This window comes from Pleurodeles waltl, chromosome 4_2 (genome assembly GCF_031143425.1).
Source record: "Pleurodeles waltl isolate 20211129_DDA chromosome 4_2, aPleWal1.hap1.20221129, whole genome shotgun sequence".
Classification (NCBI taxonomy): Eukaryota; Metazoa; Chordata; class Amphibia; order Caudata; family Salamandridae; genus Pleurodeles; species Pleurodeles waltl.
The window spans coordinates 982022681-982047984 of record NC_090443.1 but is presented as its reverse complement, the minus strand read 5'-3'; the positions used below and the strand labels follow the sequence as shown (position 1 = coordinate 982047984).

The window sequence follows — 25304 nt, the reverse complement described above, 5'->3', positions numbered from 1 at the left end:
GACCATACAGTGTCACAGAGTTACATGACCATCACTTTCGCTTGTGACACCTACAAGTCCAAGGCCATTGCAGATCCAGTCACAAGGAGGAGTAGGAATACCAGTGGTTGATGAGGGACCAGCAGTCTACACCACAGGAGTATCTGCACCGACGAGCGGTGGTAGAGCGTGCCAATAGAAAGACCATCCATTCACTGCTCCCCCTCCTATGACTGATTCCTTCTTCAGGTCATGCTGAAGACACATAAGGAGCATGTGGCCTTGAAAAGTTATTGGACGGAGGGATGGATGCACACGCCAAACCAGCAGAGTGCTTCTGGAAAGAGTTCTCCTTGCAACTGTTTCCTCCTCTCGCCCCTGTAAAATGCCCTGGAGGCAGAAAGGAGTCTAGCTGCTTCTGCAGTTTCTTACAGAAAAAAAAACCTTTTGCAAGTTTGACAAGTGAGAATAATGCTTGCAGGTGGGGAAGCTCAGAGGGCAGGGGTCAGCTCAGATCACCATATCCCTAGTGCCAGGACCAGTAAAAGCCTTCACTTTTACTAAAAAGGGCAGTGTACAGGGACGGGTACAAGATGGTTCCTGTCCTTCTAAATCTGCCTGTACATCTCCCTGTGGAGTCTCACATTTATAAATGATGATAACCGTCTGAGGCGGTATCTGTGGTCCGAAAGGTGTGGAACTGAAAGTACTCAGATTTCACTTAATGGGGTGACTCATGGTAACAGTCCTTAACTTTTATAACAGGGAGGATTTGTTCTCCAGTCTGGCATGTATTCAGTGCCAACCCCTACAAAATGCCTCCTCTCTATGGTCCCTGCAAATGGGAAGACTATCACGGCAGGACCGGAAGTGAAATAGTGCTGCGGTGCATGCCGGGATGACGGGCTGTTGGAACGCAAATGCACGAATCTGCCCAAGCTAAAGGCACGTGCCTTCGACGCTAAGGGCCTGTCTTCGGGGGGGAGGGGGGGCACAATGACCACGTTTATTTAACAGAACAAAAGAGAAAAACAATTATAGTGGCTGCTAAATTTCGGGCACGGATCCATTTCGACTCTTGAGCTCTAAGGTATGTGTGAGCGTGGATGAGCCTCGCCGGGCCTGCCTGCGGGCCTCTGCCGGGTCGAGCTTCCCCACTCAGTGTGCCGCTATCTCAGAAACAGCCTGTTCCCTTCCCTCGCCATGTGCCAGCGATGTGAAGGCTGACCTTGTTTCTAGCCTGCACCGAGGACAGATGGAACCCAGGAGAACTGGCGGCTACAAGCCGCTTCAGTAAAAAAACAATCTACCAAAAAAAGTAAAAAATTAACATTCCGCAAAAGAAAATAATCATTGCTGAAAGCGAGAGGGAGGCTGGTTTCAAGCAGTAGTAACAAACATACCCATAAGTTAGGAGGAAGTGTTTTCGCAGACAGAATGTGATGGGGTTTTTTCTGGAGATGTGGGATTTTTTTTAAACTTACTTTTACAGTGTTTTTACATTTTTAAAGCAAAAACGCACAACAAATATTTCAATGCTTCCATGTAATTATACCCTGAACAAATGAGCCTGTGCGTCTATTATTTTTTTGTCTTTCGAAAAACGGTGTACCAGCGAGGTTCATACTTCAACCAGGCTTTGGGGAGGCGTTACTGCTAGGGATGGAAGTGAGAAACAGGATGGCTCAGCTCTTTGAACATTTTCTCTCTCTCTTTGTCAATCTTTCTAACTCCCCATCTCCCCACTCTGTTTCTCTCCCTGTCGATCTTGTCTCAGGCTGCCTGTCTGCCTGGGGGATGGTGGTTACCTTTGCCCAAGTAAACCTTAGCCAATGGCACCCTATCTTCCCCCTCTGTTTCTCTCCCTGTCTATCTTGTCTCAGGCTGCCTGTCTGCCTGGGGGATGGTGGTTACCTATGCCCAAGTAAACCCTAGCCAATGGTACCCTATCTTCCCCCTCTGTTTCTCTCCCTGTCTATCTTGTCTTTGGGTGATGGTGGTTATCTATGCCCAAGTAAACCTTAGCCAGTGGCGTCCAAGGCACGCATGCTGCGGTCCCTGACTGCCAAGCGTCAATACCTATCTCATCGGCCACGGAGGGCTTCAATGCAGGACCCATCATGCCACAAACTGCTCTATCATTTACTGTGTGGCATAAACAATACTTATACCGCTTTACCTCGACAAACTTCCTCTGCCATGTTTCCAAGATGGCCGCCGCCTTCTCTTCGTTCCAGTTGATGTCATGGATCTCGTAGTTATCCCTGAAATGCTCATACAGCTGTCGCGAGCTCATGAGCAGGAACATCGTCTGGAGAGCTTCGGCGCTGCAAGGAGAGAGGGGGAAGTTCAGGTAAAGAAGGTATAAACAGTTTACAGTACACAGCACTGGCCTCCTGCGAGCATCTGCAACCCCCTTCTTCCTTAAGGCGAACTCCGCAGAATTTTTGGGCAGAACTGAAACCAGTTTATTTATTTGGGTTCTTATAACGCCAAAACTCCACCCACCCAGGTTTCAAAGCGATGTACAGTAGAAGGTACGAGAACAGATTTATACAGTACACAATTTGCCAGGAAGTACACAAGATTGCATAGGTAATGAGCAATAGGCAAGTATGCATGGAGAAAAGTTGGTTTCCAACCGAGTACAAGTTCATCTTGGAGCCTGCTGGCTCTCAAGTCTCCTACTGAGATGCTCAGTAAAGTTGTAATAGAATTAAAATAATTTTCCTGTCAAAAACCTTTATTTTGTGCAGAAATGCATAGAAGCTCGAGGGAAGGTCCAGTGAATTTGACAGAATATCGATAGATGCGTGTGTTGATCCCTCAGAGCTAACTCAGTTCTGCATTTACAATCTATCTGCTTTCATAGCTGATTTGTGCGAGAAACGCCCCCATGCTGTACGAGGGGCAGAACGTGACGACATCTGATGACCCTGTGATGTCACAAATGAGGTTGGAATGGAGAAGCGGGTAATGAGTACCTCATACCCTGAGCCTCCAGCTTACTGTGAGTGAAAGAGGGGCATTATTAAATTCACCATTAATTTACCTTAGAGCGAGGGTATCTTTAAGCCAATTCTGAGTTTTAATGCTACAGCTAACAATACTGAAACAAGTAGTGTCTCTTCTGCATTATCTGCATGGCCCTACAAGTTCCAACTGTTCGTTGAAAGAACAAGACTATAATGGCATGGAATCAGTTGTCAGCTAGGAGGTGATATTACTGATATCAGGAGGATATTTCAGTCTCCCTCTAACTTTCCCTGGGCTGGGGGAGATCTGATAGCAGGCTACAGGACGGAGAGTTGACACCAGGCTACTGGGCTCTCACTAGATATTAGGACTGGTAGAAAACCGCAGTGCCACTCATGGCCCTTTATGTCGGTATAAGGCTTCAAGGTTGTACAAGGCCTCAGGGATTGGGGGGCCTGAAGGCTGGCAGCGGGAATTAGGGCTGGTGTAAGGATTCTGGGCTAGTAGAAGGCATTGGTGGTATTCACAAGCCCAATGGTTGGTAGTGCACTTCAGAGCTGGTAGCCAACATCAGCTCTGGTCACAGGCCTCCTAGATTGCATTAGGACTCGCTGGTGGGAGAAGGTATTAGAGGTGAACACAGGCCTCATGGTTGGTAGTAGACCTTGTAGATGGCAGCCGACATTAGCTCATGTCACAGGCCTCCTGGATTGCATTAGGCCTCACAGATGGGGCAGACTTTAGAGCTGGTCACGGGCCTCGGTTGGTAGTAAGCCTCAGGTATGGTAACAGACACTGGAGATGGTTAGGGGCCTCGTGTTTGGTAGTAGACGTTTGGCTTGTAGCAGAAATTTAAGGTGGTCACAGGTCTTGGGGCTGGTAGCAGACACTGGAACTAGTTAAAGGGCTTGCGGTTGGTAGAAGGCTTCAGCCCTGCTAGCAGAAATTAAAGCTGATCATCACAAGCCTGGTGGTTGGTAGTAGTCCCCAGGCTTGGAGCAGATACTAGAGCTGGTCACAGGCCTCATGGTTGGTAAGTAGGTTTCAGGGCTGATAGCAGGTACTGGGAGTGGTGAAAGGCCTGATGTTTGTTAGAAGGCCTCAGGGCTTGTAGTAGAAATTAAGAATGCCTCAGGTGGTAGTAAGCATCAGGGTAGGTAGCAGACATTAGAGCTAGTAAAAGTTCTCATGGCTGGGGTAGGCCTTGGGAGGGACTAGTATAAGGCGTTAGAGCTAGTAGCAGGCCTCTTGGAGGATGAAAGCCTCGGGGATGGTAGCAGGCACTTGGAGCTGAATAAAGGCCTCATGGCTGGTGGTGTGCCACGGGGCAGGTAGCAGACATTGGAGCTGGTAAAGGCCTAATGTTTTTCAGTAGACCTTGGAGTTTGTAGCAGGGCTGGTCACGGCCCTGATGGTTGGAAGTAAGCCTCAGGTATGGTAACAGACACTAGAGCTGGTGAATGGCCTCATGGCTGTTTGCGGAAATTAAAGCTGGTAATCACAAGCCTCATAGTTGGTAGCAGGCCTCAGTCAGGGCTGATAGGGGACATCGCAACTGGTTAAAGGCCTCGTAAAAGTCATTAAAAGTCATAAAGGCTAGTCACAGAGCTCTTGGAGGGTTCAAGGTGTCAGGTCTGGTAACAAGTGCTTGGGACTTAGCTAAAAGCCGACACTCGGCAGCGGGTCTAACTACACAGCTTGGTGAAGGGGAAAGGAGGTGACGGAGCAGAGCAAGCGTGGGCGGCAACGAATAAAGGAAACACTTCCAGGGATCACAATAAATTATATTGCAAAGCAATGCTCAGGGGATTTTTCTCTCTAGTTTAATGCCTTGCTGGGAGGGGACTGGATCTAAGGGTCAGGCTCTGGGCAGGGGACCAACACCCTCCCTCCGCTGCAGGTTCATTCGGAATAGCTGACCAGGTCCAGGCTTAGAAATATCTGCCTTTTTAAGGAAAGGTCGGAAGAGGCGAGCTCAGGTCACAGCCCCTCCCCGCCTCACCACCTTTCTGATCACGGTGCCAAGCCCCAGGGCAAGCCTTTCAGGAACACGTGCACCAAAGGGTGATGTGCTCACAGACGTGCCCTCCGCTCTAGTGGGGAGAGTAAGGCTTTGAGATGCCTGTGATGCAGGAGTCCTGCACACAGCACCCCTAAATATCCCTCACCAGCGAATTCCACCTCTCCCTCCGCAATCCTTCGGCTACAGGGGCCCCGGACGCAGCCCTGTCCTCATACACGTCCCCTCAGAGAAGTGACCAGTACCTGCATGCCCTGTGACACAGGGGCTTGGGAAGGACCCTGCCCACTCCTCCCCCGCCTCTCGTTCCCACAGATGCCCAGTGATACAGTGGTCCTGGGAATTACCCTGCCCCCCAACATCTCGTTCCCTCAGATGCCCAGGGATACAGTGGACCTGGGAAGTACCCTGCCCCCCCAACCTCTCGTTCCCTGAGATGCAGGGGCCGTGGGAAGAACCTTGCCCCCACCTCTCATTCCCCCAGATGCCCAGTGATGCAGGGACCAAGGGAGGTACCCTGCACCCACCTCTCGTTCTCTCATATGCCCAGGGATACAGTGGTCCTGGGAAGTACCTTGCCTCCCAACCTCTCGTTCCCTCAGATGCCCAGGGATGCAGTGGTCCTGGGAAATACTCTGCTCCCACCTCTCGTTCCCTCAGATGCCCTGTGATACAGGGGCCGTGGGAAGAACCTGCCTCCCTACCTCCCGTTCCCCCAGATGCCCTGTGATGCAGGGGCCCTGGGCGCAGCCCTGGTTTGTTGTACTCCACTGCTGAGAAGCCAGGCAGCCCTGAGCGCTCTGATGCCCTCCGACAATGTTATTCGCGATCAGCGCTGCCTTGGATTCATTTTGGCTCCATCAGGCTTTTGGCTCCAGGCCTAAAAAAAAGGCAGCTGTTCCTCTTGTGTGGGCCCAGGATTGTTAACAGTCGGGGGATAACCATCTGCAGCAGTGTCAGAGGGGCAGGAGCCCACTGCAGATCTCCATCAGTGGGGCAATAAAGAGATCAGGCCCGCCTGCTGCATCACACCCAGCCCTGGAACAGAGGCCTCTCACCCGCCCGGCCGGTCAGGTCTCAGGAAGGCTGGCCTCTCACTCAGGGTGGGCAGTCACACCTCTCACCCAGCTTAGCACGAGGGCAACCAGGCCTCAGACCGCTCAGCCAGGCCTCTGACCCCGTCCCATTCACTCAGGCCTAGACTATCACCGCACACATGTAGGCAGGTCTCAGACTTGCTTCAAGACCCTCAGCCCTTCCAGGCAGCAAGGCCCCACTCCCCGCCCCACCATGGTCGATCAGACCTAGACTATCACCCCACACAGGTAGCCAGGTCTCAAACTGTTACTCTCGAGCTCCTCAACCCTTCCGGGCAGGCAGGACCCACTAAAGGCCAGCCAGTGAGGCACAGCCTGTCACCACATCCTGGGAATTAACCTCCCTCCTGTTTTGTACTGGGCAGCCAAGGAGAGGCCCTACTCCCTTCCACCTAGGACACGCTGACCCAACATCCCACGGAGGCATCAAAGCGTGGGGTCCCCAGCTCAACTACCCTAGATGGCCAGGCCCCACTCTCACCACTAGCAGTAAGGCTTCGCGCCCAACCCCGGACAGCAAGGCCTACCTTGTATTGAGGGCAGCTTTTAACACACCAACAAGGAAAACCTATTTAAATCTCACAAGGAAACGGGGCATTAAGGGATTCTGGCTATCCTACCCCAAAAACAAAACAATGCTTTACGATCACCATCAATTGGGCATTAAGTGATATGGCCAAGCTTGTTCCTTACCCACTCCACCCCAGCCGACAAGGAAGGCAGGGCTTGCACCAGTTCAGTGACTGCGGAGACTTTCTAGAGCAGTCCCTGCAGAGACGGTCACTCCTCGCAATTATGGTTAGAGGATACGCTGAGCCCACTTATAAGTGGACTCCATGACCGCATAGGGACTCCGAGTGCATCGTAAAATAGATATGTGCTTAACTATAGATTAATCTCTAGAGTATCCATCAAAGAGCTCTGTGATTTAGTGCCAACTGCTATAGCAGGCAAGCGCCTCTGCAGTATAGCTCTAGTTCAACAGGCCCAGGCCAGAAAATAGTCCCAAGCAGCAAAGAGCTCTTCAGTGGACCTGTTTCCCCATCATCTCATCTCATGTCTTGCTCTGCAAACTGCGCCCGCCCTCTTTATAAGGGCATTGTCCTATTTTAGTCTTCCATGTTTTCTCCTCAGAAGCTCACACTCACTCCAGCTGTACAAGCCTTTTACACAACTCTCTGCAGTTTCCAGCAACTTTGCAACTCCTTTTGCTTGCAACATTTCCAACTAGTTCTAAGCCTCTCTGAGGAACCTGCCACATTCAGGGATCTCACAATGAGCTCATTTTTCTTAACCAATTCAATAGAAGTGCCTTATATGTTTATGGTGCATCCCAAACCCCTATCCCACGGAAAATGGAGGCCCATCTATCCTTCTTAATATGGTGGCGTCCATGTGTGCACTCCGCAGCGACCCTCCCCATCTGAAAAGTGATCTGCTCCCTCCCACACTAGATTCCTACGCGGTCCAGGGTTATTAAAAGGCAAAGACCACCTGCCCCCGCTCGAGACCGCCCTCTCAGCCTTACCTCAGCAGCCTGTCCTGGGAGTCCTTCACGGTGCCCCCCAGGATCAGCTCCTCCTGCCAGTGCATGAACCTTTTGGAGAAGCCGTAGCAGCCCCCAGCCAGCTCCTGGGCGATGTTGGGAACCTGGGGAAGGGATACAGAAGAGGGTCATGAGGGTTGGCGCCCGGCCTTAGGGCAGTGGGACATCGCTGCACATGTCTGCTTACCTATTCAAGTTTACGTTATTTGTAAATAAATACAATTTAACTAAGAATGCAGAACTGTGCTAAAAACTGCTCCACCACAGCAGAGCAGGCAATGGTACCACCGTTGCACCTCACAGCCACTATGAACTCATATAAGCGCGCCTGGTAAAATCAGTCCTCTAAATAAACACTATAGACAAGCAGTACAAGTAGCCCCCAAAATCAGCACATACAAACTGCGGTAAAAGCAGTCCTGGAAATGAACAGGTGTGGTAAAATGAGCCCCCCATGAAGCAGTGACACAATACCACATGGCTAACTCACCCGTCTCTTCTGCTTGTTGGGCGCGCTCTCTGGGCACTGGGGGTCCGCGGGGTCGAGGCACGGCCGCTCCATGTATGCCTGGCCCACGTCCGCCTTGTCCAGCATCTCCTTGAAGCCATCGACGGAGGTGAACTGCCCAAGCTCTTCCATCAGCTGCATGGGATTTAGGTTTTTCCACTGGATTTCGGGCCTCCCACTGCCAAAAACAGAGAAAAGATGCGTTACAAATATACTGCTGCGGGCCCCTCTAGCCCCATGTAAAGTCGATGTGACTTCCAATGACATCCAAAGGCATGGAGACTCCTAGTTGGCCGGTGAACCTGGCTTCAATGAACAGCACATCCACACTTGTGAACAGCTCCGGAAAGGAAGGCTGCGCATCCTTCAGGCGCACTGAGCACTGCGAATAGGTTATTCATGGAGGGGAAAGTAAAACGAGGGCAGGGAAGCCAGGCTGAGAGAAGAGGGCTAGGGCGCAGCGTGGGACTTGACGTGTCGAACGTAGTACCAGGTACAAGAAAAGGTCAGCTTTGCCTGGTGGGGAAGACTGAGAAAGAAGAGAATGGCCTCAAGGGCTGCGCAATTTACAGCAGCAGGAGATCTCGATCCGGGGAGAACTTGCAAGGCTCGGTAAGGAGCCGGGCTGAGGAGATGCAGATCCGCTCACGGAGCAGGAGGCCACACATGCTCCAGAACAGGGAGACCTGGGCAGGTAAGGTGGGCCGAGGAGGGGGGCACTAGGCTGGCTCGGAATAAATCTGCCAGAAAGCACCTGCCAGGCGTCGGCCTGCACGGAGGAGGGCTGGCGGGGCTGCACGGGCAGAAGCTTCCCTATAGCTGTGGTGCACGGAGTTAATCGTCCCCCTGTTCTGTTCTCCCGTCTCTCGGGCACCCCCTTAGAGCAGCGCTCCAGGACAGATGCACGGTAACCCGGCGTGCATGATCCTGTTACAGGGACAAACAAAGCGGGAACGGAGGCCCTGCGACGCCTCGTCGGCTCCCACTGCCCGACGCTGTGGAGCGCGTCAGGACAATTAATGGCAGCTCGGTTACATCTTGATACACAGGAGGAGACGGTACCCAGGCTCCGGGGAGCGCAGCCAGGACAAGCGAGGGGCACATCGGAGGCGGAGGAGCCGCGACCAGAGGGGCAGAGCCAGGCGGAGGACAGGCAGAGGGGCAGAGCCAGGCAGAGGGGCAGAACCAGGCGGAGGACAGGCAGAGGGGCAGAGACAGGCACGGGACAGGCAGAGCCAGGCAGAGGGGCAGAGCCAGGCAGGGGACAGGCAGAGGGGCAGAGCCAGGCGGAGAACAGGCAGAGGGGCAGAGCCAGGCGGAGGACAGGCAGAGGGGCAGAGCCAGGCAGAGGGGCAGAGCCAGGCAGAGGGGCAGAACCAGGCGGAGGACAGGCAGAGGGGCAGAGACAGGCACGGGACAGGCAGAGCCAGGCAGAGGGGCAGAGCCAGGCAGAGGGGCGGAGGACAGGCAGAGGGGCAGAGCCAGGCACGGGACAGGCAGAGGGGCAGAGCCAGGCAGAGGGGCAGAACCAGGCGGAGGACAGGCAGAGGGGCAGAGACAGGCACGGGACAGGCAGAGCCAGGCAGAGGGGCAGAGCCAGGCAGGGGACAGGCAGAGGGGCAGAGCCAGGCGGAGGACAGGCAGAGGGGCAGAGCCAGGCGGAGGACAGGCAGAGGGGCAGAGCCAGGCAGAGGGGCAGAGCCAGGCAGAGGGGCAGAACCAGGCGGAGGACAGGCAGAGGGGCAGAGACAGGCACGGGACAGGCAGAGCCAGGCAGAGGGGCAGAGCCAGGCAGAGGGGCAGAACCAGGCGGAGGACAGGCAGAGGGGCAGAGCCAGGCACGGGACAGGCAGAGGGGCAGAGCCAGGCAGAGGGGCAGAACCAGGCGGAGGACAGGCAGAGGGGCAGAGACAGGCACGGGACAGGCAGAGCCAGGCAGAGGGGCAGAGCCAGGCAGGGGACAGGCAGAGGGGCAGAGCCAGGCGGAGGACAGGCAGAGGGGCAGAGCCAGGCGGAGGACAGGCAGAGGGGCAGAGCTAGGCGGAGGAGCAAAGCCGGGTAAAGAACAGGCAGAGGGGCAGAGCCAGGTAGAGGACAGGCAAAGGGGGCAGCAGACAGCTGCATGAGAGGCAGAGGGGCACCAGACAGGTAAAGGGGCAGTAGCCAGGTAGAGGACAGGCAAAGGGGCAGAGCCAGGGGAGGACAGGCAGAGGAGCTGAGCCAGTTAGAGGTCAGGCAAAGGGGCAGAGCTAAATGGAGGACAGGCAGATGGGGCAGCAGCCAGGTGCAGGAGAGGCAAAGGGGCAGCAGACAGGTAGAGGGGCAGTAGCCAGGTAGAGGACATGAGATGGGCAGCACAAAGGTACACGGCAGGCAACGGGGCCAGGGCCAGCCTTATAGAGGGCAAAAAGGCAGTAGCCAAACATATGATGGGTGGAAAGGCAGCATACAGTCACAGGGCAGGCAGAGGCAGATGTACCTTGGGTAGAGGGGAAGTGGACAGGGCAGACAGCAGGGCTACAGCCAGCCTTACTGAGGGCAGAGACAGCAGCCAGACATAAGGTAGGTGGAGGGGCAGTGCAGAGGCGCAGGGCAGGCAGAGGCAGACATACCTAGGGTAGAGGGGACGTGTACAGGGCAGACAGGAGGGCTACAGCCTGCCTTACTGAGGGCAGAGACGGCAGCCAGACATAGGGTAGATGGAGGGGCAGCGCACATGCACGGGGCAGGCAGATTGGCTACAGCCAATCCTCATAGGCAGAAGTCAGGGAGTGCTGAGGGATCTCTATCAGTGGCACAACTTTACTGCAATTCAAAGTACTTGACACAGAAGACACTTCCAAAGGCCATTGCCTTTGAAGGATGTGAAGAGTCAGTCAAAAAGAAGTCTCTTCTCTGGAATCATAATTTACGCAGGACACTCTTAAGGAGGGACCATGATGCTTGTTTCATGGACCCACACTGGATAGCTGCAGCCAAACTGTCCACACCACCGTGATATCAAAGAACACAAGACAATGGATGGGACTGTGGGGTGAGAGAGGTACATTACTTATTTTACGTCTTTTTGCTGGCAGGTGGAAAGGGTGGGGTGGGGTTGCACGAGCACAGGAGGTTCAGGGCAGTAAAATCCAGCCATATACCACCAGCTCCACTGGCCAGGTCACCACAGCATAGGGCAGCTATCTAAGGAGCATCTATCTACCAGTACCACTCCATGCTATGAGCCGATCCCAAAGACCACCGCTGCGGCGCCCCACATACACCCGTCAAAAAAAGCCTCCATTGAAACAGGATGTGTCGCCGGGCGAGAGCTCCCAGGTGCACGCAGGCTGCCCATCCCCAGTGCCCCTGGCACACTGGTTCTAGTCGGTCTTGCGCGACACCCATGCGCTCTTTGTACGACTGCCCCGCTGTCTCTCTCCCAGGCCTATTCGTTTGCTGCTTTTGTTACCACTTCTGCTTGGAGGATTACGTGACCACAATATTTTCAGATGACGCTTTAGGGCACCATCATACCCAGCCTTTGCCCTTGCCAGCGCCCCTGATTTCAAGCAGTCTCCCACTTTTCTTAAGTCATTATTTGCAGTCTTGTGATTTCATGGAAGCGACAAGCCTCTTGGTTTGCTTCTTGAAGGGCTCTACTTCTGGGCACTTCCGCCAAGGGCAAGGTTGTGCAGCTGGTGAAAGCTCAGGGTCTGGTCCCTCTCAAGCTCAGGGTCTGGTCGCTCTCCACAGCTCTCTTCACTGAGTGCCTGTGGCCTTCTGTCCTGCTATCTTACTGCTTCTGTGGTGCAAAGATTCAGCTTCTCCACAAGCCACTATGAAGAAGCACAGACTGGAAGGTCTGAAGCCATCAAAGAGAGGCCGACCCCCCCTCAGTGTCACACAACTGTAGCCGATCCCCTCAGTGTCACACAACTGTGGCAGAAAGAGAGTCCGATCTCCTCAGTGTCACACAGCTGTGGCACAAGAGAGTCCGATCCCCTCAGTGTCACACAGCTGTGGCACAAAAGAGGCCGATCCCCTCAGTGTCACACAACTGTGGCACAAGAGAGGCCGATCTCCTCAGTGTCACACAGCTGTGGCACAAGAGAGGCCGATCCCCTCAGTGTCACATAGCGGGGGCACAAGAGAGGCCGATCCCCTCAGTGGCACACAACTGTGGCACAAGAGCTCAGTGTCACACAACTGTGGCACAAGAGTGGCCGATCCCCTCAGTGGCACACAACTGTGGCACAAGAGCTCAGTGTCACACAACTGTGGCACAAGAGAGGCCGATCCCCTCAGTGTCACACAACTGTGGCACAAGAGAGGCCGATCCCCTCAGTGTCACACAGCGGGGGCACAAGAGAGGCCGATCCCCTCAGTGTCACCCAGCTGTGGCACAAGAGTGGCCGATCCCCTCAGTGTCACCCAGCTGTGGCACAAGAGTGGCCGATCCCCTCAGTGTCACCCAGCTGTGGCACAAGAGTGGCCGATCCCCTCAGTGTCACACAGCTGTGGCACAAGAGTGGCCGATCCCCTCAGTGTCACACAGCTGTAGCACTGCTGCCCTGTTTGTGGTGCACATGATAATTTGTGTATCAGTCCAGTCCTGTCCCTCGGATCCCTCCCCTGGCTTGGAGGGAGAGGAGCGCCTCTGTCTTCCAAGCGCACCAGTGATTCATGGGAGCAGGTTCCCACATACCAAGCGGGCCGGCTCTGGCTTCCAGAGAGCCCCCTTTATCTGCCTTTTCTTGCTTCACTGAGCCAAGTCTGCTGCCTTTTGTTTTTCAACCAGATTGCGGCCTTTTGTTGTCCAAGTTGTCTCTCCCCTTCTGCTCTCTCGCTCCCGCTCTTTCACTCTCTCCCTTGCTCTCTCCCTCACACGCACTCTTTCTCTCTCTAGGCCCATGTAAGAGAGGGGCAAACCTGCCGAAGTGACCAGGCAGTGCTTAGAAACAGGGAAATCGACGTTGTTATGGAATCTGCCTCGGCTTGAAGTGCTCGTACTGCCTCACTGCGCGTCTAACGTGCCAGCACTGCCTTTTTAAAGGTGGTACACTGCACCAGTGCTGCAAGGAGTCACTTCTAGGAGCTGAAGAAGCGCCTCGTGGAATGTGCGCGATTGCAAGGCGCTGACTTTCTTCAGGGAGCGCCAAGCACTGCTCCATTCGGAGATGTTAGGCACGAGACATCCTGAAATGTCAGCGATGCCCTTCCGCACTCCTGGAAAAAACCAGCTCAGCCCCACTAGAGTCTCATTCAATGGGCTTCGATCTGATCTGCCAATGCTGCCCATTGACCTGACCTCAAGTTCTACCAGACTGTCATCTCCGGGTGCGACCCTCCTCTCGCCCTCTCTCGGGTTTTCCTTCTGTCATCATCTCTGGCAGCTGTAGTCTCTTCTCGCCCCTCTCTCCGAGGCGCTCTCGCGTGCTGTCCCTTCCGCCCCAGTCTCGGCCTTTGCACCTGCTTCTTCGTCCCCTCGGTTTCACTCTCCCGCCCCGTGCCTCCTCTTCCGTGGAGTCTCCATCCCTCCCTGTGTCTCCCTCTCCCGCTGCCCCTCGCCCTCGGGCTGGCCGGCTTGGGAAGGACCAGGCGCGGACCTCATTAGCATCAGAATGAGGGCAGTTACCATTTGCTGACAGAGCAGAGCCCCCCGGGCCCCTCCGGGACAAACACACTTGTAAACAGAGAGAATACCGCCCACTGTCGAGCCGCTTCCACCGGCTGCAGCCTCCCCCCTCCGCCGCAGGCCCCTCACACACCCCGATAGCAATAGAATGAGACGACGAGGGCAGCGGGGCCGGGCCGGTGCATCCGCCCCCCGCGTCTGCAGCTCCAGCCACCACGGTGCACCGTCCCACCGGCGGAGGCCACTCGCCACAGGGCCACCAATGCCAGTGGAGGCCGCTCACCCCGGGTACCCACAATACCACCGGTGGAGGCCGCTCACCCCGGGTACCCACAATACCACCAGTGGAGGCCGCTCACCACAGGTGCTCACAGTGCCACCACCAGTGGAGGCCGCTCACGCCAGACACCCACAATACCACCAGTGGAAGCCACTCACCACAGGTGCCCACAGGGCCACCAGTGGGGGCCGCTCACCCCGGGTACCCACAATACCACCGGTGGAGGCCGCTCACCACAGGTGCTCACAGGGCCACCACCAGTGGAGGTCACTTACGCCAGACACCCACAGTGCCACTAGTGGAGGCCGCTCACCCAAAGTTCCCACAGTGCCACCAGTGGAGGCCACTCGGCACAAGTGCACACAGTGCCACCAGTGGAAGCCGCTCACCCCAGGTACCCAGAGTGCTACCAGTGGAGGCCTTTCACCACAAGTGCCCACAGTGCCACCAGTGGAGGCCTTTCACCACAGGTGCCCACAGTGCCACCAGTGGAGGCCCTTCACCACAGGTGCCCACAGTACCACCTGCACTGCCGCTTAACACATGTGCCACAGTGCCACTTCTGAAGGCTGCTCACCACAGGTTCCCACTGTGCTACCTGTGCAGCCACACAGACCTCCATGACTACAAGAAGGTAGTACTAGGTGGAAACTCATCACGTTAACTGGCATTGCTAGGTAACAATTGAAGCTGGTGGTACTCACGGGAGGTAGGCAGAGCCGCCCTGCAGCAGGGCACCTTCCCAGAAACAGTCCAGAGGAGTGACGATGAGGCACGGAAAAAGCTTTTCAATCATCTGTAGAGGCAAGGAGAAGCGGGTTAGAAGATATCTCAAACATCCATCACCCAGCTCGCCAGAGCACCTCAATCCTGCTTTCCCTCCCCCCACTATTTTTCTACTGCAACCCATCACACATCTCTGTATGACGGATCTACCCCAGGCCTGCCCCAAAACAACCATTGCTAATAGAGTAATTGGCTCCATAGTACTCCTCTGCCAATGCACTCCAATGATCCCCTCCAGGATCCTTTGCTGTTCTAGCTATTGTCTCCATCACCCCGCTTGGTCAGTGTATCTCAACCCTGCCATCATTCCAGCTCTGGACTCCATCACCCTGCTCTGGGCAACCCTCCCCTCCAGGACCCTTTGATATTCCACCTCTGGGCTCCATCACTCCACTATCAGTGAAATTCAACCCTAACCGCCTGGATCCTTCCATATCCTACCTGTGACCTCCATCACTCTACTCTGCCAGTGACTATCAATCCTGACCTCCAGGATACTTTGCTGTTCTAGCTATGGCCTCTGTCACCCCGCTTGGTCAGTGGATCTCAACCGAACCATCATCCCTGCTCTGTGAGTATGTCTCAAGCCTTCCCTCCAGGATCCTCTGCTATTCCACCTCAGGGCTCCATCACTCCACTATCAGTGAAATTCAACCCTGACCCCCACGGTTTTGTGCTATTCCACCTCCCTGCTCTATCACTCCACTCCGTTAGTGACTGTCAATCCTCACCTCCAGGATACTTTGCCTCGCAGATCCTAGCTCCATCACACAGCCACAACTGAGATGCGCCCTAAGTTATGTTTGAGGGCTTGGAGATTTCATACAAAGTCTGTCCACCCTGGATACACAGGCACACAAAGTCACAGGAGCGAGGGCTGGGCTCTAAATCTCCCATGCACAAAGCACAAGTCGTGTGGAGGCGCTAGAATGGACAGGTCTGTGTCACCTGCACGCACAAATTAATGCCGAGCTGCAGAACTAGTAACATATCGGTTCGTCCACACTGTCCCGCAGCGACAACACTTACCCGCTCAACCATTGTGTTCTCGATGATGGGAACTCCAGACTTGTAGCAGAGCTTGTTCAAATCCCAAGACCTGTGGAGAGACAGGAAGGCGTCTGAGTGACAAGCTGCTGCAGGGCGGACAGACAGCCGAAGTGCGAGACAGACCGACGCGAGAGGTAAGTGACTCCTACACAGGTGGCAGGCATACCATGATTCTCACACATCTGTGTAAGAACGAGCACCTACACAAACACATACACTCAAACCTTGTAAGTGAAGACAGCATCGGTGCAAGATTCTCTCACACAGAGCAAGCGCCCTGAAGCAGAGGCATCGATCAGAGCACTTCCTCTCACCTATGTGCAGCTGAGTCCCTCCTCTCATACACTGATGTACAGCAGAGTACTTGTCATACACATATGTACAGCAGAGCACCTCCTCTCACAGTGATAGACAACAGAGTACTTCCCCTCACACACCAGTGTACAGCATACCCCTTCCCCTCGCACATAGAACCTCTCTGGTCACACACAAGTGTACAGCAGAACCCACCCCCTCGCACATAGAGCCTCTCTGGTCACACACAAGTGTACCGCATACCCCTTCCCCTCGCACATAGAACCTCTCTGGTCACACACAAGTGTACCGCATGCCCCTTCCCCTCGCACATAGAGCCTCTCTGGTCACACACAAGTGTACCGCATACCCCTTCCCCTCGCACATAGAGCCTCTCTGGTCACACACAAGTGTACCGCATACCCCTTCCCCTCGCACATAGAACCTCTCTGGTCACACACAAGTGTACCGCAGAACCCACCCCCTCGCACATAGAGCCTCTCTGGTCACACACAAGTGTACAGCAGAACCCATCCCCTCGCACATAGAGCCTCTCTGGTCACACACAAGTGTCCAGCATACCCCTTCCCCTCGCACATAGAGCCTCTCTGGTCACACACAAGTGTACAGCAGAACCCACCCCCTCGCACATAGAACCTCTCTGGCCACACACAAGTGTACCGCATACCCCTTCCCCTCGCACACAGAGCCTCTCTGGTCACACACCAGTGTACAGCATACCCCTTACCCTCGCACATAGAGCCTCTCTGGTCACACACAAGTGTACAGCAGAACCCACCCCCTCGCACATAGAGCCTCTCTGGTCACACACAAGTGTACAGCAGAACCCACCCCTCACACATAGAACCTCTCTGGTCACACACAAGTGTCCAGCATACCCCTTCCCCTCGCACACAGAGCCTCTCTGGTCACACACCAGTGTACAGCATACCCCTTCCCCTCGCACATAGAGCCTCTCTGGTCACACACAAGTGTACAGCAGAACCCACCCCCTCGCACATAGAACCTCTCTGGTCACACACAAGTGTACCGCATACCCCTTCCCCTCGCACACAGAGCCTCTCTGGTCACACACCAGTGTACAGCATACCCCTTCCCCTCGCACATAGAGCCTCTCTGGTCACACACAAGTGTACAGCAGAACCCACCCCCTCGCACATAGAGCCTCTCTGGTCACGCACAAGTGTACAGCAGAGCACCGCGTCTCACAGTGATAGACAACTGAGTACTTCCCCTCACACACCAGGGAAGTGTACAGCATACCCCTTCCCCTCGCACACAGAGCCTCTCTGGTCACACACCAGTGTACAGCATACCCCTTCCCCTCGCACATAGAGCCTCTCTGGTCACACACAAGTGTACAGCAGAACCCACCCCTCACACATAGAACCTCTCTGGTCACACACAAGTGTACCGCATACCCCTTCCCCTCGCACACAGAGCCTCTCTGGTCACACACCAGTATACAGCATACCCCTTCCCCTCGCACATAGAGCCTCTCTGGTCACACACAAGTGTACAGCAGAACCCACCCCCTCGCACATAGAGCCTCTCTGCTCACGCACAAGTGTACAGCAGAGCACCGCGTCTCACAGTGATAGACAACTGAGTACTTCCCCTCACACACCAGGGAAGTGTACAGAGTACTTCTCGCACACCTATGTACAGCAGAGTCCTTCCTCTCACACAGATGCACAGCATTTGCTTCCCCTCACAGACAAATGTACAGCAAAGCCCCTCCCATCATGCACAGATGTACAGCAGAATGCTTCTTCTCATACACACGTGTACATCAGAGCCCTCCTCTCACACAGATGGACAGCAGTTTACTTCCCCTCACAGACATGTACAGCAGAGAAGCTCCTCTCACACCGGTACAGCACTGCAAGGCCTTCACAGGGGAGGTATCGGAAAGAACAAACATCAGTCGCTGAAAAGGGGCAGAAGAACACACCTCCCTCGCGCACAGGTGCCGCGTACATCCAAGGCCAAACGGGGCCCTTTGCACATGCACCCGGAACAGCAGCGAGGACACGGCACTGGCCACCCACACCCCCATCCACGCGTGCGCCCCGCTCTGCACTCCCCGACTTACTTTCCGTAGAGAGACACCTGCACCTTGCTGGCGGCCAGGGCTGCCTTGAGGTGCATCAGGAGGGCACTTTGGCTCAGGACATTCTCGCCAGCAACCCGAGGCGTCTGGATCATCATCTGCGACGTGTACACGGCCTCCTCGCCCAGCTTTTCCTTGGTGTAGCGCAGCTCGTGGCTGACCCGGCTGCCCGCTGCAGGGGAAGGAGAGAGCGACTGGTGAGAGGGGGTCACTGACCGCACGGAGGGTCTGACATGCATCCATGAATGGCCACGAGCGCAGCCACGTGACGACGTCAGCCTTAAATCCGTGGTCGCTAAAAATGCTCAATCTGAGGTTCCATACAGACGTGCAAATACAGTTCCGGTAAAAGACAGTTCTGAATAAAGACACAAGTTTTGTACATGGACAGAAGAGAAGTGTGGCAGGAAAAAGCACGAGAAGAGATAAAGGGGAGATATAGGAATTAAGGAGGAGGAAGACACCAGGAACAGGATGGAGGAGAAGAAACGGAGAGAGGCAGGGGTGCGCTGGTGCATCTTAGAGACTGCAAGAGACAGAGAGTGATAAATAGTGCATATAAATGGACAAAAGGAGTAGCAGAAAGTAGAAGAATGAGGGAGGGAAATGTGAAGAAGGGAGATAAAGAGCAAGATGGAGGTAAAATGAAGTGAGAGAGAGAGAATGAGAAAGAGAGATAGCGAGAGAGACACCCCTAAGGCAACCAAAAAGATTTGGGAAACGAGAAACCAGAGACTTGGAGAATCACATAGAGGAGGAACGAGTCCTTAGAAAAAGGGAACAGCAAAGGTTGACCCAGACTTCAAAGCCTATGTAGGAAGACCCAATTCCTGAACCCCAATTAAAATGCAATGATGGGGTACAATCTTAGCTGGGGGAGACCCAACTCCACCTCAAAGTGGGCCTCCCTCCCCAAGCCCCCCATTGAAAAGGTGAATAATCAGGAGTCGCAAGAGAGCAAACTGCTGTCTTCTTCCTGAGCTGGTGCCAGTAGTGCCCGGAGCACCACAGGGTGGGTGAGAGGGTGCCCGGGCGGTGCACTCTCTACAGAGAGGACTGCCTTGAGGTCCTGGAGGGAGCAGGCCCGAGCGCCTAGACTTACAGGCCAGAATCACACTGTGCTGCCTTCTAGTATGGGAGCTTCCTGGCATCACTGCCGCATGGGTTTCAGCAGAGAGGGGGCAAAATCCACACTAGGAGTTGATCTGTATGGAAAAGGGGAGATTTCCTAACATGCCAGGGCCTTGGAAAAGTCTGAGAAGGTCTGTGGCACTGTCAGGCACATCTGTGTAGAGGCACTCCTGATAAGGTCCTCTTCAGCCAGCAAAGCACTAGCTAAACTGGCCCAGTTGTCCCTTGGGCACCTCAGATGTATCACTGGCAAAAGTTTTTGAAAGTTTGGCCAACAGGCCCCATCACTGCACCTTCTGGCAATCCACTGGTTGACTCCCCTTCCAACACAAACTTCATTCCCCAGGACCCTTTATCTCTGTTTATGTGTTCATGGAGTTACTAAGGACTGCGTGCCAATGACTCATCCATGTGGAAGAGTGTTCATGGCTCTTCTGAATTTAGGCACACTCTATGCACCTCTCTCACTTAAACTCATTTCTCAGTCAGGCATTTGAAAAACCTCAGTCTTTTTTCTCATGTCGGTCCTTGATTCTGGTGAAAGACCATGTTGCAGTAGATCCCACAACACTGATTTTAACACTGTCATTCATAGGTGGTTTCCAGGCAATAAGGCACACGGGTATATGACTGGTTATCTCTCAAGTGCACAGAATAGTGATTCTCTCAAATGCGCATATAAGTGATGAGCTTAAGTGAACATACAAAACACTGACTGAAGTCCACTTATGAATGTGCGCGCCTGCTTGGCTCAACCACACAAATGAGTAATCAATTTAAATCCAACTACAAGTGATCATTTAAATTGCACATAAGGCTAATAAGATCACATCAACATGCAAATGACTGAAGTGTACATGAATAACCTGTAGAATTTCACTGTAAACATTTAATATGAATTATTTCACTGTGTAACTTTCACAATGTGTACTTTCCTCTAAAAGAGAACTTAAAGTTACCCGGCCAGTTTCATAGTTTCCTGTTTTATCATCTTCAAAATCACCCAAGATTCTGCACCCTGTTTGATTCGTTTTAAATGCCGCTACTGAAGTTCTGCTAAAAGATCTGCTGCCCTACTAGAATGATGGGTTCTTTCAAGGTGAGTTGACACTTTCTGGGGTACCATTCAGGTGCTCAATCGATGATTTCATTCAACATTTCATTTTAAAGTAGGTCAAACATTTCCAACCCCTTTACTTCCCTAAACAAAACCCCCTTACACCAAATTTCAATGCAGGTTTTCACCTACTAATGTGTGTATTTGTCAAATACACAGCACTGATTTTGTGAACATCGTTTTCTTTGACTTTTTGAACAGCTCTGGATTTCAAAACTTTTTTTTTGCAAAACGATATCATTCTCTTAAAAGGGAGGTGCCCCTACTCCCTGTAACCTGATCCCAATTTTTACACAGCTTCACCTCTGCTAAATGGGTTATTTGTGCCACACATTGTATTTCTTTTGCAAAACTTAGGAGACATTTAGAAGATTTCGTTTTTAGATCCATAGTTAAAAATAGATTTTTAATTAGATCATTTTAAGCATTACATTTGTTGCAGCACTCAGGAACTTAAAAAGAAGTCCAATAGGCCGTATCATAATGAGCTGCCCCCAGTTATGTTTCATGCCCCCCTCCCACTCAACCGAATCAGTGACATGACTGTCATAGCTCACAATTTTAGGTGCACACAGATCACGTGATTCTATCACAAACATAATACCACGAAAAACAGTGTAATAAAGAACCCCAGGTGTTTTATACCAATAAGAAATCAACACAACAGCCCAATCTTATAACACAATACATAATGCACTTGTAACAAACAGTTCCGTCCACCTAATTATTCCCATCTGTTTACAATCTATGATTTCATTAGCGCCCAAGCTCCATTCTGAATTTTAATCTACCCGGACCACACAGGTGAAACCTCCTGCATCTTTGAGGGGTGGTCCCAGACCTTTGCCCAACCAAAGACCTACCGTGGACCCACTCCTCCTCACCACCAGGTAACAAGGGGGTGGGAGGGCGGTTTGTGGCTTGCAACCAGGAGCTATGAACTGTGAGTCTACACCCCATAACCCAGTGTGAGATGTTGCAGCACAATAAAGCTGGCCTGACACCTTGGGCTGTCCTGAAGGTAATTTTGAAGAGAGAACTTATCCTTAAAAAATAGCTATTACAGTGGCTTGCTGTTATGCCACATTCTCATGGGGTGGGTGGGTATTTGCGCAGGAGGCGCCTGTCCTAGTTGCCTCTGATTCTGTGGTCACAGTAGCAAAGATGGAAGCACAAGACAGCACCACATGAAGTTGCACGCCTGCTCCTGTGGCAGAAGGACCAAGAGTGATGCCCATACTGCACCTGCTCTTTCCTTCTACTCACCCCGCAAATCACGCATGAGGCGGGTGAGAGGAAGGGTCTGTCTGCCCACCTTTGTCACCCCCCTCTATACCATACCTTGGGCCTGAGTTGCGAGAACAGGGGAAGGGTAAGGATCCACAGGTTTGTTCAGAGCCCAGCATCTGTTTTTATGTACTTACATTGTCTAAAGTGATTTCATTGAACCCATTAGGGCTTAATTTTCAACACCACAACTTGGAAATAGTGAGCAGCGTTTGCCTTTTTTGTTTCTGAATTGGGTTGTTTAAAATAATGCTCTAACCTACAGTATTAAATCAGGTTACATTAATTTATTTTGCTCACTGCATATGCATAAGCACAAGCGCTCGGCTTTGCGCTAATGAAGGATTACACATTAGCACAAATATGACTGCACAAGCATCATAGGATGGTTGGCTGCACACGCTAAGTTAGGGTTTAATTTTCAGACAGTACAGCTCGGAAACACGAGAGGTGGTTGTCTCTTTCAGTTTCTGAGCTGCACCTACTGAGGAATATTGGGTTAAATGAATTCCCCTTACACACTGCAGGTAAAGGTGCTCAGCTCTGCGCTGAGCCAGTGACCCCATCCTGAGATGGCCCAGATGGGTTAATGCACTGGCACACAAGCCTATGCTCGCACAGGCCACAAACCAATGACTGGCTTGAGAAATACTCTGCAAACATGTCTGCCATGGCCACTAGGCCTAGGTTACCTTATGTGTCAAGGGGAAGCTTTGGAGTCGTGCTAACCTGTAAGGAGGATGGGAGGGTTATTCATATGAATTGACACAATTTCCTTGAACATGTCAGTAGCAACATGATAGTAAAGGCACGTGAGCGCGGATATACCATTAACGTTGTCTGAAGAGCAACACAGGACGATATCAGCTGCAGCCCTGCACCCCGCCAGCACAGATATTCATGCCAACCAGTGCCCACACTTCTGCTGCTTGTCACGGTCTCCCTCCCATGAGCCCTATGATTCTCCCAATCACTCGCCCTGTCTCTCTCCCCAGCCATGTAGCTGTGCACAAACTGGGGCTTCCGCAGACAGCCCTCAGCACCTAAGCAGCCAAGTTCTACACCAGGTGGAACACCCACCGACAGTCCTCAATATCCAAGAAGTCATGTTCTGCACAAGCTCAGCATCCGCGGACCGTCCTCAGCATCTAAGCAGCCACGTTCCACACCAGCTGGAGCACCCACCGTCAAACCTCAGCACCTAAGCAGCCACGTTCTGCACAAGCTGGAGCAAGCACCGGCAGTCCTCAGCACCTAAGCAGCCACGTTCTGCACCAGCTCAGCATCCACGGACAGTCCTTAGCATCTAAGCAGCCATGTTCTGCACAAGCTGGACCACCCAAGGACAGTCCTCACCATCTAAGCAGCCGCCTTCTGCACAGGCTGGAGTTCCCACGACAGTCCTCAGCATCTAAGCAGCCACGTTCCACACCAGCTCACCGTCAAACCTCAGCACCTAAGCAGCCACGTTTCACACCAGCTGGAGCACCCACCAGCAGTCCCTCAGCTTCTAAGCAGCCATGTTATGCACAGGCTGGAGCAACCACCGACAGTCCTCAGCACCTAAGCAGCCACATTCTACAAAGGCTGATGCATCCCCCGATAATCCTCAGCACCTAACCAGCCATCTTCTACACCAGCTGGAGCATCCACCGACAGTCCTCAGCACCTAGGCAGCCGCGGTCTGCACAAGCTGGACTGTTAAATGGGTGTTTCAGCATTTATGCATCCACTTTTTTGCACAATATGACACTTTCCATTGGCCTTTCGAAACTCCAGCAGCCAAAAGCTATTAAATATACAGGGATATAACAAACCTCACAAGAGTGTCAAAAATTGAAAACAGGAAAACCAAAAGGAAAGCTTATTTAAAACAACTATCCAGTCTTCTCTGGCCTTTCTAGTGGTATCTTTAGAAAACAGTTCATTGGGAGTTTCTTACTTGGTCTCCCAGTCTCCAGTAACACAACTATGAGTGTGTCTGTTTGAGTACCTAGTTGAAACTTATTACTATTTACTAACTTTATATTATGCTAACTAGTAGCATACTTGATATGTGAGGGACAGAGAGTGTTCCTTGTACGTGTATTACATTTTAATATCAATTATTATTAAAAATTACGATGTATGAAACAATAAAGGAAACGTTTCTACAAGACAAGTAGAGTTTGTGAAATGTATATAAAAGACTTTGTCCCTATCTAGTTTGGCGTGGATGGCACTGTGCTGATCCTGTGCTTAACAACTTTGCTAGATAAAAAGGAGGTGATCAAATTTAGAGTGTCGCAGGTGGTGCAGGGTGCTTCCTACTGGAGCTGCTCTGCAACTAAGCTTGGTAACTGCTCTAGTATTGTTGGCAATACTATCACGGGGTGGAAAGCAGGCACTGTGCAAGGAGGACGAAGCAGCAAAGTGATGGAGGCATCCGGAAGGAGGGGGAAAAATGGAAAGTGACAGTGACATTTCCTCGCTCGTCCCTCGGCAGACAGCCACTGTGCCCAGCGCAGCCCCCTACTGGGCCCGCGCGCCGAGGGGCCACTTTACAGATTGCTGTGACCTCGGATTAGCTGGATTAGGGAACCCATCAAAGGACTCCTGCTGCTCCGGAGGAAGTCTGACCCTGCACAATCTAAAAAAAGAGAGGCTTTTTACCTGTTCCCGGATATTGGTTGTAAGCTGGGCTGGCAGGATTTCATGCCCTTTAAGCTTTTTCCCCGAAGCATCCAAGAAGAGTGGCTAAATGGCAAGATATTTCTGGAAGACGTTACATTTTTATGCAAGCAAGGGGCACGTTTTTTGATATTTTGAGACATGCAAACAGTCTCTGCCTACATCCCTGGTTGTTAAACCTTTAAAACTACTGCCAATCTAATTGTTAAACAAATGGTGAGACATAATTGCGCAAAAAGTAGGCCTGTAAATCAAGACGTGGTAATTTACAGCAAGTTAAACACTAATAATTTGACTGATAAAGGCATCATTTGACTGATATAGGTATAATTTGACTGATATAGGTATAATTAATTACTCTCATGACACGAGTCCACTTCTGTACCTCACCTCTCCTTTTTTTTCCCCATATACATATTTTTATTGACATTCGTTCTTTCATCCACTGAGCCCCATACCCCCTTCCCTTGTTCCTACGTTCTCGCATTACCTAGCAGAATACCTGACTGGTCAACAAACACTGCTCTGGACATCACATAGCGTAGCAGTCACGTCTGTTCTTAAATTACACCTGCTGTGCATTTACTAAACCTTCTTTCCTAGAAGGTGAAATCTATGATTCTTGCGAAGAAAGTTAATTAGACCACTAAGTGGTCCCTAAAACAGCAGATGCCTAATATTTTGGGGCATGTCTGACCTAAAAAGTATTTTCACCCATCAGAAAAGCGATCAAGTTTGCAAGAATAGAGCATGGTTTTGATGCCATGGACATGAGGTCTCATCAGTTTTAGGTGCATATCTTGGGTGGA

General features: G+C 52.4%; 1 protein-coding gene across 1 annotated transcript in view; it reads right to left on the bottom strand.

Annotated features, from left to right (window-relative positions):
- PTCH2 (patched 2) overlaps positions 1 to 25304 on the bottom strand; it is a 74384-nt gene that overhangs the window by 25626 nt on the left and 23454 nt on the right. The window contains exons 3-8 of the mRNA XM_069232823.1: positions 18273 to 18462; positions 15842 to 15911; positions 14731 to 14822; positions 8109 to 8304; positions 7601 to 7722; positions 2159 to 2306 (exon numbers count right to left, since the gene is read on the bottom strand). Coding sequence (XP_069088924.1) covers positions 2159 to 2306; positions 7601 to 7722; positions 8109 to 8304; positions 14731 to 14822; positions 15842 to 15911; positions 18273 to 18462 — 818 coding nt within the window. The remainder of the gene's footprint in view (positions 1 to 2158; positions 2307 to 7600; positions 7723 to 8108; positions 8305 to 14730; positions 14823 to 15841; positions 15912 to 18272; positions 18463 to 25304) is intronic.